Here is a 21,118-nt window from a genome sequence, read left to right as displayed (position 1 = left end):
TACAATGTTTGAGGAGCTGTTCTGCATGAATATTAGCAGTGATTGGTCACAAGGTCAGGAAACTAGGTTTATTCCTTCTCATCACTGGAGTACTGCTTCTGAAACTACTGTCCCGAGTATAGTTTGTGAAGACAGAACAAAGAAAATGAAATCCAGGTAATGTTTGTACTCTAGAGATTCATGTTTGAGGCAGGCAGTGACCTGGGACCAACATTAAAATCCGTCTTATGAAGAGACAGCCTGAAAAGATCAGGGAGATTTTGTTGAGCTTTCCCCAGTCTTAAATGAGCATTTGAGAATTTCTATCTAATGTTAAGTGGATTTGCGAATGTTCATCTAGTTTCTCCAGTGGCAAAGTGAAGAGCACGCTCTATGAAACTCTGGAGTGGGTGGTACTTTTGAACACAGATGCGTAATCTTTTATTAAGTCAGAGAATATTGTGCCATCTGGTTCCTCTGTCTCTATGTCTTATGGAATTAATTTTCTAGGTAACATTTTATTTTCTAGATGGCATTTTGTTTTGCCAGTATCCTAACAACTGCATGTGGAGAATTGGAGATGAAAGGCAAAAGCACTGTTATTTGTCTAGATGTGTATATGGGTTCTGACCTCAGAATGGTGAGTGGAAACTAGTATTCGACATCGACAGTGCATTCAGACCTTGGGATGCACCAGCTTGTGTCCGTTTATGAAATGTGAGGTCATAGCATGGTCATTGATCATGGCTTGTGTGAAGCTTTATGTGAGGACGTTTAGAAAGATATGTATGCTCCCTGCATTCCTCTGTCTTAACTCTTACAGTCTATGTGGGAAGACTGCTCGCTCACAAAGCTTACGCCTGTCCAAGTAAAGCTTAGGCTTGAGAGGGCCAATGCTTTGGCCCCACTCTCCTCTCTGGTCTGGCCATTTGTGCACATCTGCTTTCCTCTCTGCAGTGTCCTTCTGTCCTTCTGATTGGCTCTGCACATCCTTAAAGGAGTACACACTTGCAGACACTTTTACATGGAACCTGAAGGGGACACACTCCACTGCGTCAGTGGAGCCTGCAGGAGCCTACTTCTTGAGGTTCCTTCTCCAAGAAGTTTAGTACATGGGAGTGTTTGCAGTGTTTGGTTCTGAATCATTACTGTTCACAAAGCTGGGACTCAGGCTTGTTACCTGAAGGAGACATGAGTTCGTGTGGCTGCTGCCTGCCCTAGGGCCTCCAGTGAAAGGTCAGTGATGATCAGAAGCCATAGAACACAGTGCTTCCTAAAGACTGTAGCAAATCTCCAAAAGCAACAGAAGTTTATTTTCTCCCAGTTCTGGGCCCAGAGTCTGAAGTCAGTGTTGGCAGGGCTGTGTTCCCCAAATACCCTGGGGAGAAGCCTTCCTGTCGCCCCTTGCGTCTGTGGCTCCAGGGCACCTTTGTGGGACACACCTCTTCAGTCTGTCTCCGCCCCTTCACGTGGTCTTCCCTGTGTGTCTTGTCGTCTCTTCTGTCTCTTATGAGAACACCTGTCGTCAGAGTTAGGTAGTCAGTGACCTCTGCAAAGACCCTTTCTCTAGCCAGGATCACATTCATTCGGTTAGAGGGTGTGCGGCAGGGAGGGGCAAGGCTCAGTCCAGCACAGGAACCACATCTGCTCAGCAGGTGTGAGGCCCAGAGAGTTGTTACTCTTGTCTGTTTTAGATGAAATGTGAAAAGTATTTTCATAATAAGTTTATTGTTGTCAGAGTTTTGATTTTTGCATTGAGTGCTTTCAGGAGCATTTACATGGATCTTAGGGGAAAAGAGTGTCGTATCATTTTCTTATATTTCTAAGTCTGTTTCTCCCTGTTGAGACTATAATTATTGTAGATCACGCAGTATCCATTCAACCACTGAAGTTGTCGTCTCATAATCAGATTTTGAAAGTAAGAAGAGCTGCCGTTCACTGAGCTTGCTCCCTGCTGGGCCCTCCATCTCCCTCAAGGTGGGGGCTGTGTCTCCCCCAGCTTTACAAATGAGAGCATTGGCCTGTCCAGAGTCACACCTCAGCTTTATGCCAGTTCTTAGGATTAAAATCACATTTGAGCAAGGATATGCAGGTCTGGAAAGAGAGATGGACTGAAGACAGGAACCAAAGGGCAGGAACATGTCTTACATGATATTGCTTCTGCCAGGTGGCCCATGGCCCCTTCATGGCTCACAGAGGTCCCTGATGGGATAGGACCATATCCAGGTCCTCCCTTGGTTTCTTTCCTTTAAAAAAAAAAAACATTTATTTGGCTGCAGTGGGTCTTAGTTGCAACACATGAACTCTTAGTTCTGGCTTTAATTCCCCAATCAGGGATGGAACCCATGCCCCTGCATTGGGAGTGTGGAGTCATAGCCACTGGACTACCAGGGATGTCCCCTTGGTTTCTTTAATGAGCAAATTATAGGCAGTGACACACATTATTGTTTATAAGTACAACTAAGGGCCATTTAATACAGACTTTTTCAGTGATCTAAGAAACTTGATACTGGGAAAGATTGAGGGCAGGAGGAGAAGGGGGCAACAGAGGATAACATCAGTGACTCAATGGGCATGAGTTTGAGCAAACTCCAGAAGATAGGAGGAGAAGTGATCCTCCATGAAGGATGGAGGATCCTGGCATGCTGCAGTCTGGGGTCCCAAAGAGCTGAACATGACTTAGCAACTGAATGACAACAGCAGTTCAGTGAGTAAGTAAGGTTTCTGAAGTCTGATGCTTGTAAACAAAAACTAGCATTTTACTAGCATTTATCGAGGAACCCTTCCACAGTACCCAGTGTCCTTCTGAAGTCAGCTGCCTGCTGTGCTTGGCAGTGCCTCAAGGCTCCTGTTCTCACACCCACATTCGGGAAAGGGTACCTTGTTAACTCATCCATGTTAGCTTGACTTGGTTGAAGCCATCAGTTGCTGACATTTTAGAATTAGTATATTGTAGAAGCATTGTTAGTTTTGTCCTGATGGAACTGCTTTGTTTTTACCGTCTCGATTGTTTTTGCCCAATTCTGTGTTATTGTTGAGTTCTTAGCAGTGGGAGCAGCAGATGAGCTTGGGAATTATTTGTCCTAAGTGAACTGCGGTCAGAAGTGGTCGTGAGCCAAATCTCCTGTGTTATAACAAAATGAGAGGGTGGACCCCGAGTTTATGCCTTTTAAGCCTATCAGCCGAATGAGAACATGACCCTGTTAAAGAAGTTATGAAGGGAATGGAAAGAGGCAGACATTTTCTCCCAAATTGCCCTCTAGGGATGATTCAGTAGAATTAAGAGGTAGGAAAAGAAAAACTTCCTTTTAAGCCAAGTGTTGATTTTTCCAGAGTTGAAGGGAAAGCACTCCAGAGTTGAAGGGTGCTTACAGCTCAATTCCTGACTTTACTTCCCTGTCATCAGAGGCCATGCTCCTGATATTCAGGGAGTCATCTCCATAGTCTGAGGCATTCAGGTCAGACTGGGTGAGAGGGGTGCCTTGGGCAACACAGATGCTGTCTTCTCCACATCAGGAGCACTGTGGACAGGGCTTCCCTCCTGAACTGTGGATGCACCTCAGTGTTCTTGTGTGTGTTTTCGTGTCCAGCACAGAACTATCAGACCCACATATCTCCACAAATATTGTTTGTTGTTCAGTTGCTAAGTCATGTCCAACTCTTTGCAACCCCATGGACTGCAGACTTCAGGCTTCCCTGTCCTTCAATAACTCCCGGAGTTTGTTCAAATACACGTCCTTTGAGTTGGTGATGCCATCCAGCCATTTCATCCTCTGTCGTCCCCTTCTCCTCTTGCCCTCAATCTTTCCCAGCATCAGGGTCTTTTCCAGTGAATCAGCTCTTCTCATCAGGTGGCCAAAGTATTGGAGCTTCAGCTTCAGCATCAGTCCTCCCAATGAGTATTCAGGGTTGATTTCCTCTAGGATTGACTGGTTTGATCTCCTTGCTGTCCAAGAGATTCTTAAAAGTCTTTTCCAGCACCACAGTTCAAGAGCATTGTATTTGGCGCTCAGCCTTTTTTATGGTTCAACTCTCACGTCCATATATGACTGTATCTGGAATTAATTCTCAAAATAACATTAAAATGAAAGAGAAGCAACATCTTAAATTATCTTATATCTCAAGGCTCCTCCTACTTAAATAAGAGTATAAATATTCTACATATTTATCTGGACCTCTTTATTCCTTTTCTTCATCTCTCACCAGAGAAAGGGGGCCATGACTGAATGATGTGCTTGTTAATGGCTGGTCTCTTAGCTTCCCAAAGATCTGGTCTGAGCTGTGAAGTTACTGAGATTTCTCCCCAGGAGCTGGTTCAGTCTTGGGATAAGACCCCTTCCTCCTCCTGCTGAATGTGTGGGTAGGTGGGTTCTGCCCTACCCAATATTCCCCTGGTGGATGCCAGCTCAGCCCTCCTGGTAATTGAAGATTTTTATTGCGATCCTGATATATTTTTTGGCTCTTGCTGCTACTGCTGCTGCTGCTGCTAAGTCGCTTCAGTCGTGTACGACTCTGTGCGACCCCATAGACAGCAGCCCACCAGGCTCCCCCATCCCTGGGATTCTCCAGGCAAGAACACTGGAGTGGGTTGCCATTTCCTTCTCCAATGCATGAAAGTGAAAAGTTAAAGTGAAATCGCTCAGTCGTGTCCGACTCTTAGTGACCCCATGGACTGCAGCCTACCAGCCTCCTCCGTCCATGGGATTTTCCAGGCAAGAGTACTGGAGTGGGGTGCCATTGCCTTCTCCTTTGGCTCTTAGTCATTTTCAAAATTTGGTGGACATAAATTCTTACTGAAGACTTTAGGTTTTAGGCTTTTAGTTTGGAAAAAAGGAAATTAGTGATGCATCTCTAAGTCAGATGGAGAAAAACTTTTGGAAATATTCTTCTGTCAAAAAAGTTTATATTCCATTTGTATTAATTTCTAATATTATCATACCACCTAACCAGGGCTGTCAACATGAAGTGAGAGAGAGGAAATAAAGAGAATTCAAGACTTGTACATATATTTCTTTTAATTGGAATATAATTGCTTTATGATTTCGTGTTGGTTTCTGCTGTACAACACAGTGGATCAGCTATATCCCCTCCGTCTTGGACCTCCCACCCCACCCCCCATCACATTCCTTTTGGTCATCACAGAACACTGAGCTGAGCTTTTACTGTTTCGCACTTTCCCACTAGCTATCTGTTTTACACATGGTAGTATATATATGTCACTGCTGCTCTCTTAAGTTGTCCCACCCTCCCTTTCCCCTGCTATGTCTACAAGTTCATTCTTTATGTCTGCATCTCTGTTCCTGCCCTGCAGATAGATTTGTCAGTACCCTTATTCCAGATTCCATACATATGCATTAATATATGATACTTGTTTTTCCCTTTCTGACTTCACTTGGTATGACAAATTCTAGGTTCATCCACATCACTACAAATGACTCAATTCCATTCCTTTTTATGGGTGAGCAATATTCCATTGTATAGGTACCACATCTTCTTTATCCATTCCTCTATTGGTGGACATTTAGGTTGCTTCCATGTCCTGGCTGTTGTAAACAGTGCTGCAGTGGACATTGGGGTACTTGTGCCTTTTTGAATTGTGATTTTCTCAGGGTATATGTCTAGGAGAGGTATTGCTGAATCATATGGTAGCTCTATTTTTAGCTTTCTAAGAAACCTCCATGCTGTTCTCCATAGCAGCTGTACCAATTTACTTTTTCACCAGCGGTGCAAGAGGGTTCCCTTTCTCCACATCCTAAGACTTGTATTGTGCCATTCGGTTTCTGTTTACCATATGCCCTCTTCTGGAGCAGTTCTTCACTGTGTTTGTGGAAGCTCTTCCCTGCAGAAAGGAGAACAAAACTGTACAAGGTGCTGCTCTTTGTATTGAGAATCAAACATGTGAAAAGGACATCAGCAGGATTTTACTCTGGGAGGTGACTTGAAAGGTGTCCTCATTGGAACCCAATGAAATAACAAAAATATAAATGAAAAAAAGCTGCAGCATTAATAATAACAGTCTGGGTAAACAATGAAGAATACCATCAATGGCCCAGCATTTTTGAGGGATCTCTGAGAAGTAGAGATGTAGCTGAAGCTCCAATAGTTTAGCCACCTGATGGGAAAAGCTGACTCATTGGAAAAGACCCTGAGGCTGGGAAAGATTGAGGGCAGAAGGGGGCGACAGAGGTTGAGATGATTGGGTAACATCACTGACTCAATGGATATGAATTTGAGCGAACTCTGGGAGATAGTGAAGGACAGAGTAGCATGGTGTGCTGCAGTCCTGGGGGTGCAAAGAGTTGGACACGACTTAGCAACTGAACAACAACAACAACTGAGGAGTAGTTAGTAGGCAGGGGTAGTTCTATAGAGAGAACAGCCTCGCTGAAACCATTGTCCAGAAAATGCAGAAGATTGCTGCAAAGTTAAGGGTGGATGGCTTAAGGCAGCTTCAAGGACTGGAAGGAGCTGAGGGCATGGGGGGAGTTCATCGGATACACCGCTTGTCCTCACTGAGATGTGACGCCGAGGGGACAGCCATGTTGCTTTCTCACTGTGGCGGTACTGTGGGCACTGGGGCTGGACCTGAGATGGCCACTGCGTGCCCTGACCCAGAAGAGACATGGCCTCATATGCCTTCTGGCAGCGTGTCCTGTCTGCCAAAGCTGCTGCGGGCAGGCCTGGTAAGCGCTCCTGTGGGGATACAGAAGTTCTCCAGTGGAGATAGATGTAGACTGTACAGATCACACAGCAGTTGGGAAAAGCCAGTCTTTAGAGACTTACTTAGCATCTTCAACAGGCAGAGAAACTATAGTCTCTGAAGGAAAAAAAAACATTGGATCTACATGTTTTTCAGAAAGATACAGGAGAGAATTCTGTTAATAAAAACATACTGGACACTAGAAATGTAAAATTTACTCATTGAAGTGAAAGAATGGACAAATTGACAGAACTAAAAAGCAAATTAGAAATCTGGAGGAGTAAGCTGAAGAGTCACAAAAGAAAGGGATGAAGAGAGACAAGTTAGGAGCTCCTAAAACTATTGATTTTTGGTTTGATAGCACTTCCCTGGTGGCTCAGACGGTAAAACGTCTGCCTACAATGTGGGAGACCAGGCTTCAATCCCTGGGATGGGAAGATCCCCTGGCGAAGGAAATGGCAACCCAGTCCAGTACTCGTGCCTGGAGAATCCCATGGACAGAGGAGCCTGGTAAGCTGTAGTCCATGGGGTCACCAAGAGTCGGACATGACTGAGCAACTTCACTTTCATAGTTGCTTAATTGGAGCTTCTTTTTTCTTCTTTTTTGGAGCAAACATTTGAAACCTAAACTGAATGCCCATCACAGGGAAATGTTTAAATAAATATGGTATACTTTTACTATAAAGTGGGGCTTCCCTTATAGCTCAGTGGTAAAGAATCTGCCTGCAACGCAGGAGACTCAGGTTTGGTCCCTGGATTGGGAAGATCCCCAGGATGAAGAAAAGGCAACCCACTCCAGTATTCTTACCTGGAGAATCCCCATAAACAGAGGAGCCTGGTGGGCTACAGTCCATGAGGTTGCAAGGAGTTGGACACAACTTAGCGGCTAAACAGCAATGACAATGCTATGGTTAACCATTAAAAAAGAATGAAATAGATCTGTATGGGTTACAATGGGAAGAGTGTCAAGATAGGTAATTAAGTGAAAAATATAAGATACAGGGCAATATAAACAATTTGGTTCCTTAAAATTTTCAAAAGGAGATTAAAACATACATAGATAAATGTGATCATTTGAGAGGTTTTCCAGAAAACTGTTGGTAATGATTGTCCTTAAGAAAAATGGTAGAGATTTGGCATGAGGGTGATAAGGGAGGCCTTTTTTTTTTTTTTTCCTTTTTTTGATCTGTGCCTCTCCATGCTGGACACTGGATCTTAGTTCCCCAACCAGGGATTGAACTCCCACCCCTGCAGTAGAAGCTTGGAGTCCTAACTGCTGGACTTCCAGGGAAGCACCAGGCTTTTATTTGTCATTTTTGTGTCTTTTCTGTACTGTTCAAATATTCTAACTGTGTGGACGGAGTACTTTTAAACTGTTCAGTTCAGTCGCTCAGTCATGTCCAACTCTTTGTGACCCTGTGAACTGCAGCATGCCAGGCCTCCCTGTCCATCACCAACTCCCGGAGTCCACCCAAACCCATGTCTATTGTGCTGGTGATGCCATCCAAACATCCCATCCTCTGTCGTCCCCTTCTCCTCCTGCATCAGGGTCTTTTCAAATGAGTCAGCTCTTCGCATCAGGTGGCCAGAGTATTGGAGTTTCAGCTTCAATGTCAGTCCTTCCAATGAACACCCAGGACTCATTTCCTTTAGGATGGACTGGTTGGCTCTCCTTGCAGTCCAAGGGACTCTCAAGAGTCTTCTCCAACACCACAGTTCAAAAGCATCAATTCTTTGGCGCTCAGCTTTCTTTATAGTCCAACTTTCACATCCATACATGACCACAGGAAAAACCATAGCCTTGACTAGACAGACCTTTGTTGACAAATTAATGTCTCTGCTTTTTAATATGCTGTCTAGTTAGTCATAACTTTCCTTCCAAGGAGTAAGCATCTTCTAATTTCATGGCTGCAGTCACCATCTGCAGTGATTTTGGAGCCCAGAAAAATAAAGTCAGCCACTGTTTCTACTGTTTCCCCATCTATTTCCCATGAAATGATGGGACCAGATGCCATGATCTTAGTTTTCTGAATGTTGAGCTTTAAGCCAACTTTTTCACTCTCCTCTTTCACTTTCATCAAGAGGCTCTTTAGTTCTTCTTCACTTTCTGCCATAAGGGTGGTGTCATCTACATATCTGAGGTTATTGATATTTCTCCCGGCAATCTTGATTCCAGCTTGTGCTTCCTCCAGCCCACTGTAGGTGTACCTAAACAAGTCTCTTTTATGGTATTTACTCCTATCGTATTTTTATTAAGTTCAATTTGTTTTGCTAGTAGTCATCCTTGTGTCCTTTTCAAGCAGTAGCAGACATAGCTTATCCTTTTCAGAAAACATTTTATTTTTTTTGAGTTTTTTTCTTTTTAATGTGGACCATTTGTAGTCTTTATTGAATTTGTTACAATATTGCTTATATTTTGTGTTTTGATTTTTGGGCCAAGAGGCATATGGAATCTTAGTTCCGCAACCAGGGGTTGAACTCATGGCCTTTCCAGTGGAAGCATGGAGTCATAAAGCCTGGACACCCAGAGAAGTCCCAGAAAACAGCATTTTAAATATCAAAAGTTAAATATGTTGTGAAGGTTGATAAATTCATGAACATGAAATGTATTACAAATAGAAGCTCTGAGTATAATTAGAATGCTGTTTTTCCCAGACCTCACTTACAAATCAGTCTCATTACCTTATAATCTTTATTATTGCTGAGACCATAATCCACTGAGCAGTTTCCTCCCAGATTCCCAAGGCATCTTGTTTAGGACTGCCACCAGCAGTGGCACAGACATGGAAGAACACGTGGCAGTCTTGAGTGTGTGTTTGTATGTGTGAACACATAGCCCAGTGTGTGTTCTGTAGATGGCTTAGTTCATGTGCCGTTTCTTCTTATCTGTATTTTCTTAGTTCCATAGTAATACTGAATTAAGTGTCGGCTGTCATGGTTAGATTTTTAAAGGCTATTGTCATGCTTAACAAAAGCCTCCTGAACAGTGTCTGTGTTGGTGCACATGACGGCTGGTGCACTGGTGTGCCAGGCACCCAGCTGAGCACTTGATGAATAACTACCCCAGGGAACGGCGCTTCTCAGTCACCTAGGAAACGTCAGTCCAGTCTTGATTGCTTCTCTCATGGTCACAGAACTGACTCTCAGTGGATCCTATGTTGTAATATTTGAACTGTCGCTAGAGATCTCTAAACTCAGAAGCTGCTGAGAAATACCTACAAAGGTGCCGGATAGAAGGCAGCTCCACTGTGGTTCTTAGCTCTCTAGCTGGAAAAGAATGGCTTTTCCACAGCTGTTCTCGAGTAAATGTCGACCTCGTACTGAGAAATGTGCTCATCTGCGAGCCTGTTGTCTTAAGTGCTTTCCTCTTCTTGCAGGGTAACGCCGTCCTCTGAAAACCCCAGTGGTGCTACTTCTAGTGTCAGCCAAGGAAAGCCTTCTTTAAGACGAATTAAAGGGAGACTGCACAGGAGCAAGAGCCTCGATAGCATCGATTTCTGTGAACTCACTGTGAGTGGATGGTTTAAGACTTTTATTCCTTTTCAAAGCATATGAAAAAATTGAATTTTAAAAAATTTCATTAAAAGGCAACAGGCTTATTTTGTGTTAAGCATTTTTCAGTAAAAACTGGTTTACCCAACAGATTACCAAGCGGTGTAACTTTCTTAACCAGTACCCATAGTTACGTTTATGATAAGTGGTTCATAATGATGATTCTGGTTCACAGACCAAGATAAAGATATGTTTCCTGAACTCTACAATAAAAACTGAGTTAAGGTCAGTGGATGAAGTAAATTTCTTGGAAAATCACAAATCCACATGTTAATGTAGGTACAGACCTAAGTATTTGATGAACCCCAAACACCCAACTTCCTGGTAGTTCTGGAAAATAGAGGTGCACTGCTATTATTATATTAGGACAGATCCTGGTTCAGTTAACGGTGGTGATTTCTTTTTGTTCTTGGTGGTTAACATTAGTGGTCTTTTTTCACCAGGCAAGGTAACAGGTTTTCACAAGGCATATGGTGAATTTGTGATGTCTTTAGAGAACACCGCCACGTTCAGGCCCCATTGTCCTTTCCTGTTAATTGTGTTGTCCTGGTCTAGAAGAGCTACTTAATGCCATAAAGGAAACACTAGGGTTTTCTCTATGAGAAAACCAGCTGTGAGATTTTTTTTCATATGTATGTGCTGTAGGATTCATTGGCAAATTAATGGATGTTTGGGATGCTTAGACTAGATATGTTAATTTCTCCCCTTTTTGAGCTCTGAGAAATTCAGAATTATGAAAATACCACTGACCATTATTGTTTCAAAAAGCAGTTAGAAAGTATAGAAGTAAAGCCTGTCTTTTTTGAGGATAGAACTGGAACATTTTTTACCTATAATTGATGAAAAGTTTTAGTAATAATGGATGTTTTGGGTTTTTTTCCTTCATTTTCCAACATCTTCATTAAAATAATTTTACCCAACTATTTTACTTAAAAGTACACTTGACCATGTCAGTCTTAAGAAGGTAAAATGTGACCTATCAGAAGATGTTCAAACAATAACTGAAAAAGGTAAAAAGATGGTAAATTCTTGCTGAGTAGACCTACCAGAGTGACAGAGGAAAATAGAAGTCTGTCTAAAATAAAGCGAACTGAGAAACAAATTTTAATTATTTGTTAATTCAAATTTGAGAATAATATACAAATGAGAGTTGAAATTCCATCAAATTATTTTATATGATGTAAAATCTTATTGTTATTATCATTACTGAAGCATAATCAGCTAACTGATTAATTTGGCATGTCATAAAGTATGCTTACTTGCTTAAACAATTTTTTGTGGTTGGGGAAGATGTTAAAATTTCTCTGGAATGTGACAGGAGAAAAGCTTAACTTCTTATAAGGTTAACTTCAGTTTCTCAAATAATAGATTATTTCATCTGTGAGGAAAAGTTGGTTAATAGAGTTATCTTTTTATTGTCATGATCATGATTACAAATTATTGATGGTAGATTTCCTGTCTCATTCTGTGTATGAAAGAGCTGATTTGGCTGAAGATAGTTTACAGTCTAAGCATGGGAAAAATAGCACTGGCCAGGTGCAGACTTAGTTTATTTCTTTGTGATGATCTTTCTTGTTTGACTTTATCTCAAAGGTGAAACGTTTTAACATCTCTCTGGGGAAAGATTCTGACATTAGGTTCAAGGAGAGCTACAGCTGAGTTCAGGAAAGTGGATTCTGGGGAGGAGCTGTGGGTACTGGTATGGGATGTACTTGGCCGCACACACTGTCCTGGCTCTGACTTTGGTGTTCTACTTTCTGCAGAGTGCATTGAAAGGCCACATTCTGACAGTTCATCTACTTGTCAGCGATGGGAATGTATTAATGAAATGTAATTACCACAATCAGTTTGCATTTTTTGCAATTTGATTTTCTGTCTCAGGTTTTTGCAGTTATGGTTGGTGGGGCAGCAATTTTATATTTTGTTGTTTAACATTTTTAGATTGTCAGAAATTTTTAAAATGAACATAATGTAACATTTTTAGCAAAGCAATGAACTGATGATTTTCTGAACAATAAAATAATAGAAAGAACACTCTCCCAGCTTGGCTATTCCCACTTTCTACCACAAGCTGCAGCCAGATAATACTGTAGTATCCAGAAGATATTAGGACATGGAGTTTCTTTGGCCTGGGGCTGAAAAAGGACTTTATCCCCCCACTTTCAAATTTTATCTTTTTTTTTTTTAAAGGAGTGTTACCCTTTTAAAAAACAGTTTAGAAAAGGATTTCATGGGAGGCAAAAAGTATTTAGATTTGATTCTCTAATGCAGTTGGCTCTACCATATAATTGTGGAGAACCAGATTTTAAAACCTTTGCCGCAAAGTCTTAACAGGTAGATGCTCCCTGGGAAAGGGTCCACGATGACTTCCAATGGGACAGGAGCACACACCCTCACTGTCGTCAGGATATAGCTCAGCCATTGCAGGACTCTCTTTAGAGATGTTCTTCTAGTTCAAGCAGACTGGAAAATTTGTCATACTGTACGGTAATTTTTAAATTGTAAAAATTTTTATTAACTCTATGGCTTCCTTTGTCAGCTGCCATAGTAAACAGAGAGCCTTGAAATTGAAAGACTAAAACTTAGTTCATGGTCTAAGTTCATGGTCATGAACTAAAACTTCATTCATGTGGATATATATCAAATTTGTGTGACCAGCAGAAGAACATGTAGTATTTTTACACTTTGCTTTTAACTTTGCCTGAGAAAAAATGCAATCTTTATTGATTTTGGAAGAACTTGGCAAGTGGAGCAGCAGGTCCACTTGCCATGGTGTCAAGGTCCTGATTTCTGGCTGAGAGGCTTCAAGTTCCAGCTGAGACCATTGGCTTTGGTTCTGGCGTCAGAGAGATGCCGTTTCACCCCTGGGGAGAGGTGATTGTTTCAGCTTTCTCTGTGGGGATTTAATGAGATGGTCTTTCCAGTTCATTTGGTAAACCCTGCAGCATCATAGATTGACATCCCATTTTCCTGAGGGGACTGGAATCCATCCAGTCTGCCGAGGTCCTCAGACAGCTCCCGGGGATGTTGGTACAGTTTTCTCAGGCGAGGCCTGGAATGGACGAGTCTGTTATGAAGATGTGTTACACCTAGAAAACCTGAGCCGTTCTTCAACACTTTCATGTGTAAAATGCTATATAAACAACGTGACAAGTTCCTTTTCTCCCTTGGGGTGATGGAGTGATGTATTGATGATCCATATGAAGAAGAGAAGTCTTGAGATCTAGCTAATGGTGTTTCTGTTCTTAGCTCTTCCATGCCACTGTACTGTCCTTGCATCAACTTTAGAGCCATCGAGTTGCATTTTCACTTCTGTCCCTTCCTCCCTCTCGGATCCTGAAGTGTATTGTCAAAGAGTCTTAAGTGATACTTTAAAAATTCAACAGACTGCTTGGAATTTGATGGCTTTTCTTAATTATTCCTCCCCTCTAAAATAGGAGCCAGCTGGGTGGGACTCCTTCCATTTGGGAAGCTGTTCTGAACGTGAACTTAAGGAATTTATTTCCTACTTTGTGGGTGTAAACCTTGATTGCTAATTTCTCTTTCTTCCAACAGAGAAATACTACAAAAACTCTGCACAATAAATGGAAACAGTGAACTAATTAAAAACTTATGTCTCTGTTCACTTAGCCTTGAGTGAAAGAAGGATTCAGTCATCACTGAGAACCCTTAGGCAAAATGATACATGTTTCAAACCCTTCCAGGAGTATTTATATGTGAAGATATTATTTGGAGTGTTACATTTTGGGGCCAATAAGTCACATTTCACTGCTGCATGAATAATAGTTCTGTGGTTTTGTAATGATCAGCAGTTTTCACATTTGAAAAGAAACATTTTCTCCTGGTAAAGGGGCATCTGTGTAGGCTCTTGGAAGATCTTATACCCCTGTGGGAATTTCAGTGACGAAATTTTCTCCTTCTTCCCTTCCCCACGACCTCCTCCTGTGAGATGTGCAGCATGCTGAAGCCTGATTTTGAAACTAAATGTCCCTTTGACCTTGGCCGTATGTCAGGTTTGCTTTACTGGTGCCTGACAGATGAATGACAAGCTGGCAGGTAAGGTGCAAAGTCTGTGGAGGGAGAAGATGCATGGGACACTGAACACCAGCTAACCCTGCTTCCTGGTTTGGTGGGAGGAGTCTGCTGCTCCCTGTTCCCTGCTGACCCCCACACCTGCCTCATCCGAGGAGAGTTTAGAAGAAACAGCAGTGAGCCTCGTGGGTCCTCTCCGCTCCTCTCACCCTGAGCTCTAATGATGTGGCATCTTTCTCTTCTCTTTGGGTATCTCTGTGTAGTTGGGGATGCTGACCCCAGGCCATCTGCACATCTCACTGCATTCTCGCCTCTCAGTGCATGGTCTACTCCCCACTGATGATGTGCCTCAGCTTCTCAAAGGCAGTGAGCATGTCTTTTGTATTCCCCAGATGCTGAGCGTGACGGGTCTGTGCTCATTCAGTGTTTGTTGGTTGATTGTGTTGGTTAACTCTTTGCTTCAATAGCCATGGTAGCTGAGTAGAGGAAAGCTGAGAGACCACTAAATGTTAAAGTGGTGAGGCTGAGGAGCAAAAGGACATGGAAAATAATGGCACTCGTGTGACATACAGGAAAAGGAAGCAGCTTCATATATTGGCTCCTGTTACGGGGGATATGCCTGAACATGAAGCAGTAAGGGGAACATTTTGTTTGAATAACCAAAGTAGATGTGGCGGTACTGATGGAGGTAGAGGAGGTAAGTGTTGGAGGTGGAGGTGGTGGTGAGGGTCATGGTGTGGTGGCGATGGTAGTGATAGTGGAGGTGGTGGTGGAGATGGAGTTGGTAGTGATAGTGGACGTGGCAGTGGTGGAGATGGTACTGGTGTGGTGATGGAGTTGGTGTTATGGTGATGGAGGTGGTGATGGGGATGATTGTGGTGGTGGTGCTGCGATAGTTGTGGCAGTGGAATGGAGGTGTGATGGTGGCAGAGGTGATGGACATGATGGTGGTAATAATGGTGGTGGCAGTAATTGTGATGGAGGTGATGGTAGTGGTACAGATGGTGGTGGTGGTGGTGGTTGTGGTGATGATGGTGGAAGAGATGATTATGGCAGCTTCTGTTCTCAAAATTGCCATGCCCTTCACATTTTGAGGCAGTGAAAATGTTCCTGATTGCATGTTAAACACTGACTCAGAGTGGCCTGAACTTTCAGGATGTTTATCAGGTCACATTCCTAGAGGTGCAGAATCTAGTGGGGTGATCTTCAGAACTCACTGAATCCAGTGGACTTCATCAGTAGGATTGTCACATGATGAGTGTGGCACAGGCCTCACATCCACATGGATGAGGTCTGGAAGGAGGGGAGTCTCTCCTACAAGCATGGAAACCCTCCCCTGGAGCTCCCTTTACCCCTTCCCATTTTTTTCATCAGGCCTTTTCCTGGACCAGGACTTGGTGAATGATGTGTATTGATTTGCTTAGCTTGGGCTCTTTGACCAAAGAAGTGCAAAAAAAAAAAAAAAAAATCCATAAACAAACAACAGCTATATGTATGTAAGAGTTGGGTGATTGAATTACAGTAATTTATTAATGTTATTTATAATAGTAATAAAATCAGCTGCCAAGGATTTTTCTCAGTAGGCTTCTAGGATAGGCAGTCATGGGCCCACCAGCCCTCTGCTGTGATGAGACCCAGCTCTCTCCACCTGTGCACGCCCCCTCAGTCTGTAGGCCTGGGTCCTCAGGCCTGTCTCCTGTGGCCTCCACATGGCTGCTGCAGGACTGCCCTCATATCTTGTGTTTCCATTGAGAAGCACAAGCCAGAGCCAGCCTAAAGGGGAGACTTTGTCCCCAGGAAGCCTTGTCCAGTTATTTCAGAGGAGATCATGTTCTCTTAGGGATGTCCTCCTATATCTCTTTGGCAGCAACTGTGTCATGTTGTCCTCCCCAGTTCTGAGGAAGGAGAAGAAGTGGGAAGTGTTGGTAGCACAGGGCTATAGGGGATAAAGTAAGGTTCTGCTGGTGAGGAAGAAGGAGGAAGTGGGTATTGTGTCAGTAACTGGCAAGATCCACTTATATACCCTTGCAGGTCTGGAGCTCACCACTGTACAGACCAGATAGTTAATGCTTAATTCAAGCCAATCTGAAGGGGTTAAGTTACGATGGATCTGGTGCTCTGTGAAAGGTGTGTGTGCCCCAGCATCAGTATGATGTCCCAGGAGAAGCATAATCAAAACCTGTACGGTTCGTGACATTGTACAGGAGGTGGTGATCAAAACCATCCCCAAGAAAATTGCAAAAGGCAAACTGGCTGTCTGAGGAGGCCTTACAAGTAGCTGAGAAAAGAAGAGACACAACAGGCAAAGGAGAAAAGGAAAGATACACCCATCTGAATGCAGAATTCCAAAGAATAGCAAGGGAGATAAGAAAGCCTTCCTAAGTGAATCAGTGCAAAGAAATAGAGGAAAACAATAGAATGAGAAAGACTAGAGATCTCTTTAAGAAAATTAGATACCAAGGGAACATTTCATGCAAAGATGGGCACAATAAAGGACAGACAGTATGGACCTAACAAAAACAGAAGATACTAAGAAGAGGTGGCAAGAATACACAGAAAAGCTGTACAAAAAAGATCTTTATAACCCGGATAACCACTGTGGTGTGATCGCTCACCTAGAGCCTGACATCCTGGAGTGCAAAGTCAATTGGGCCTTAGGAAGCATCACTATGGATAAAGCTAGTGGAGGTGATGGAATTCCAGCTGAGCTATTTGAAATCCTGAAAGATGATGCTGTGAAAGTGCTGCACTCAAAATGCCAGCAAATTTGGAAAACTCAGCAGTGGCCACAGGACTGGAAAAGGTCGTTTTCATTCTAATCCCAAAGAAAGGCAATGCCAAAGAATGTTCAAACTACCACACAGTTGCACTTATTTCACATGCTAGCAAAGTAATGCTCAAAATTCACCAAGCTAAGCTTCAACAGTACATGAACCAAGAACTGCCAGATGTTCAAGCTGGTTTTAGAAAAGGCAGAGGAACCAGAGATCAAATTGCCAACATCAGTTAGGTCATAGAAAAAGCAAGAGAGTTCCAGAAATGCATCTGCTTCATTGAGTACGCTAAACCTTTTGACTGTGTGGATCACAACAAACTGTGGAGAATTCTTAAAGAGATGCGAATACCAGACTGCCTTACTTGCCTCCTGAGAAACCTATATGCAGATCAAGAAGCAATAGTTAGAACCAGATGTGGAACAAGGAACTGGTTCTAAATTGAGAAAGGAGTATGTCAAGGCTCTATATTATCACCCTGCTTTTTAACTTATATGCAGAGTACATCATGCAAAATGTGAGAATGGGTGAAGCTCAAGCTGGAATCAAGACCAGGAGAAATATCAATAACCTCAGATATGTAGTGACACCACCCTTATGACAAAAAGTGAGGAGGAACTAAAGAGACTCTGGATGAAAGTGAAAGAAGAGAGTGAAAAAGCTGGTCTAAAACTCAGCATTCAAAAAACTAAGATCATGGCATCCGGTCTCATCACTTCATGGCAAATAGATGGGGAAACAATGGAAACAGTGACAGACTTTATTTTCTTGGGCTCCAAAATCTCTGCCGATGGTGACTGCAGCCATGAAATTAAAGGACACTTGCTCCTTGGTAAAAACGCTATGACAAACCTAGACAGCATATTAAAAAGCAGAGACATTACTTTGCCAACACAGGTCCATCTAGTCAAAGCTATGGTTTTTCCAGTAGTCATGTATAGATGTGAGAGTTGGACCATAAAGAAAGCTGACTGCCGAAGAATTGATGCTTTTGAACTGTGGTGTTGGAGACGACTCTTGAGAGTCCCTTGAACTGCTTGAGAGCAAGCTGTAGATACGATGTCCCACGGCCTCTAAACTCTTTTGGGTTTAGTTCCCTCACACTAGGCCTTTCTCTGCCTAATCACGATGCAGCCCATAGAACCAAGGCAGGAAGTCAGCACTGTCAGGGCAGTTCTGTCCAGTCCACATCTCCCATCCAAGCATGCATCGTTTCTGGGTGTCGTATCTCTTATTGGCGGTTTGAACACATCCTCATCCGGGGTCTGTTCCGTGTTTCCTCACGACCAACCTCAGGTTCTGTGCTCAAGCAGAAATAGTCTGTCCTCACCAGTCCCGGCTCCCTGAGTGGCCGCATCGCTGGGTGCCTATGTGCTGTGGCCAGTCCCGGCCCTTTGTGGAAGGAACGTGGCTGGAGGGTACAGAGATCCACCAGAATCACCACCCAAAGCAGTTTCCCAGAGTCACAGGATTCAGCTTGGGGAACAGAAGGGTCTGGCTGTTGGAACTTCCCTGGTGGTCCAGTGGCTGAGACTCTGTGCCCCCAATGCAGGGAACCCTCTGATTCAATCAGGTTCAATCTCTGATTAGGGAACTAGATCCCACATGCCCCAGCTAAAGATCCCCATGCTATAACTAAGACCCAGTACAGCCAATTCAATATTGAAATAAAAAAAAAGAATCAGGTTGCCGATGTGATTTCATGACTTCCATAGACCAGTCTGAATGCAGTTGTCAGTTGACAGCCAGTTAGTGGGAGCTGCATTGTCTGTAATGGTCACTTCTCCATTAAACTATGAATGTCCAGATGTTTCTAAGGGACTCTTACAGACAGTCTTACAAGGACTTTGTAAATGGTTAATAAACACAGCGGCTCTAATCATTCTTTTTTTTTTTTTTTCTTTTCTTTAATTTAAATTCCCCTTTCCCCTCTGATTGCTTTCTGGGCTGGCAGACCCTCATGCATTCATGTATTTGTCCTACTATTCTTTTTTTTTTTTTTTTTTTTTTAAAGATTATTTTATTTATTTATTTTTTTTTAATTTCAAATTTCAGGTATACACATGCTAATCATTCTTGTTCTTGTAACATTGTCAGCCTGTCTTTATCCAGCAGGCTTGTTGGATTGCTTTTGGAACTCAGAATTTTGTCTCCATCTTGGACCTTTGCTGATATCTCTGATCTCTTCAGAGTTTCTTTTCACTAACAACTGCTAGTTACAAAGTTTGTTGGCTCTAGTTTTAGGCAGGATTTTATTTGTCAGAACTGAGGAGAAAACGGTCCTTTTAGAAATTTAGGTCTTAAGGAAAAAATATAAAAAATACAATTTACAAGCACTGAATGAGAAACCTTTGGATGGAGGGAAGCGGAACACAGTGTATATATTTGAGCAAACTGGGTAGAAGCCAGAGACTCAGAGAAATTGGCCAGTGAGAAATTCCCAACTGGTGAGTTGACCATGTGCATGCTAAGTCTCTTCATTCATGTCCAACTTTCCGCATCGCCATGGACTGTAGCCCGCCAGGCTCCTCTGTCCATGGGATTTTCCAGGCAAGAATACTGTGGGTTGCCATGCCCTCTTCTAGGGGATCGTCTCGACCCAGGGATTGAAATCTTGTCTGTTCTGTTTTGTGCTTTGACAGGCGGGTTCTTTACCACTAGTGCCACCTGGGAAGCGTGGAGAAGCCTTTAGTTTAGTTTTCTGCATTAGTTTGTATTTCAGTCTCAGGAAAGCTGCTCCTGGATTTTGTCTGACCATCTCCCTCAAGGGCTCCGGTTCCTTTTGTGGGCAGGACTGGAGGTCTGTGGCCACTTTCCCCTCCAGCTCTCTAGTCACTGCCCGCCCCATAGCCTCACTTCTATTCATGCAGAGCAAGACAGTAGCCCACTGCAGAACACTCCTGAGCCTTGTGTTCGGTTCATCTGGAATCCCTCTCTCCCACACCTTTCTCTTTCTCTCTCTCTCTCTTTCTCACACACACACACACCATTACCACCACCACCATCTCGTCTGCCTTTAAATGGTCTTGATTTAATAGAAAAGGCAGAAATGTCAACAACATCACTCCACCACAGACAGTAGTAGAGGCCATGCTCATCCCTGCCTGGTGCCGAAGAGAATCACCAAGAACTGACCTGGAACTGGACCTGAAGGAGGCATCTGACTTTGTAAGGGGGAAGGTGGGGGGTGTCCCCAGGTTGAGGGAGCTAGGGTATGGGGATGAGCTGGGAGCTGCCAGGGCCCTGTAAGGGACTGCAGGTTGTTCTGAGCCTGGAGCTCTGCAGAGCTCTACCCTCCCCGCCAGCCTGGAGCTCCATGTTCACCTATTCTACTTCAGGAGGGCAGGAGAACAGGCTCCATTTCATTGGGGGAAAAGGATTCTGTTATGAGGATGCTTCTGGGAACTAAGAGAACTAAAGCGTGAACCAGAGAGCATGGCCAGGTCAAAGGTGGGGCATAGGAGGCGAGCGAGGAGAGGACATTTGTGGATGGGTGTTAGCTGAGGAGGACAGTTTCCAGAAAGGAGTGAATGACTTGCAGGTGTGTGGAGGAGGGGAAAGGACCTGCCTGTGGTCAGAGAGGGTCATTTAAGGAGTGGGAACCAGAATTTGTCTTTTTTACTTTTTATCTTGAGAAGAGAAACAGTGTAATTATTTTGTATAGTCACAGAACAAAGAGCCATGTCATGGACGCTGACAGTTGTACCATCTTCTTGACAGCACCTCCTCCAGGGCTATGAGAGGGCCCAGGGCAGTGAACTCAGCCTCCAGGTTCTATACTTACAGTGGCGGGTAGGATAGGGAGGGGAGCGTTTGGGGGTTGCTAGTGACATTAGCCGAGGACAGTGGGATGACAGGCAGGCAGGGCAAAAGAGGTTGAAAAAATTATAGAAATAAAAAGATTATTTTCATGTCTGCTAAATGAGTAAATTTTTGGAAATAATACTTTTTTACCTAAAATGGAAGAAAAGCTATGATAAACCTAGACAGCATATTAAAAAGCAGAGACATTACTTTGCTGATACAGGTTCATCTAGTCAAAGCTATGGTTTTTCCAGTAGTCATGTATGGATGTGAGAGT

The 21,118-nt window shown here is 43.2% G+C and overlaps 1 protein-coding gene across 5 annotated transcripts in view; it reads left to right on the top strand.

Annotated features, from left to right (window-relative positions):
- The window catches only part of TJP1 (tight junction protein 1), a 259,492-nt gene that overhangs the window by 1,831 nt on the left and 236,543 nt on the right, over positions 1–21,118 (top strand). For all 5 annotated transcript variants that reach the window (XM_027521550.1, XM_027521553.1, XM_027521549.1 and 2 more), the window contains exon 2: positions 10,057–10,189. In XM_027521550.1, coding sequence (XP_027377351.1) covers positions 10,057–10,189 — 133 coding nt within the window. The remainder of the gene's footprint in view (positions 1–10,056; positions 10,190–21,118) is intronic.

This window comes from Bos indicus x Bos taurus, chromosome 21 (assembly GCF_003369695.1).
Source record: "Bos indicus x Bos taurus breed Angus x Brahman F1 hybrid chromosome 21, Bos_hybrid_MaternalHap_v2.0, whole genome shotgun sequence".
NCBI classification, from domain to species: Eukaryota; Metazoa; Chordata; class Mammalia; order Artiodactyla; family Bovidae; genus Bos; species Bos indicus x Bos taurus.
This window is presented reverse-complemented; position numbering and strand designations above follow the sequence as displayed.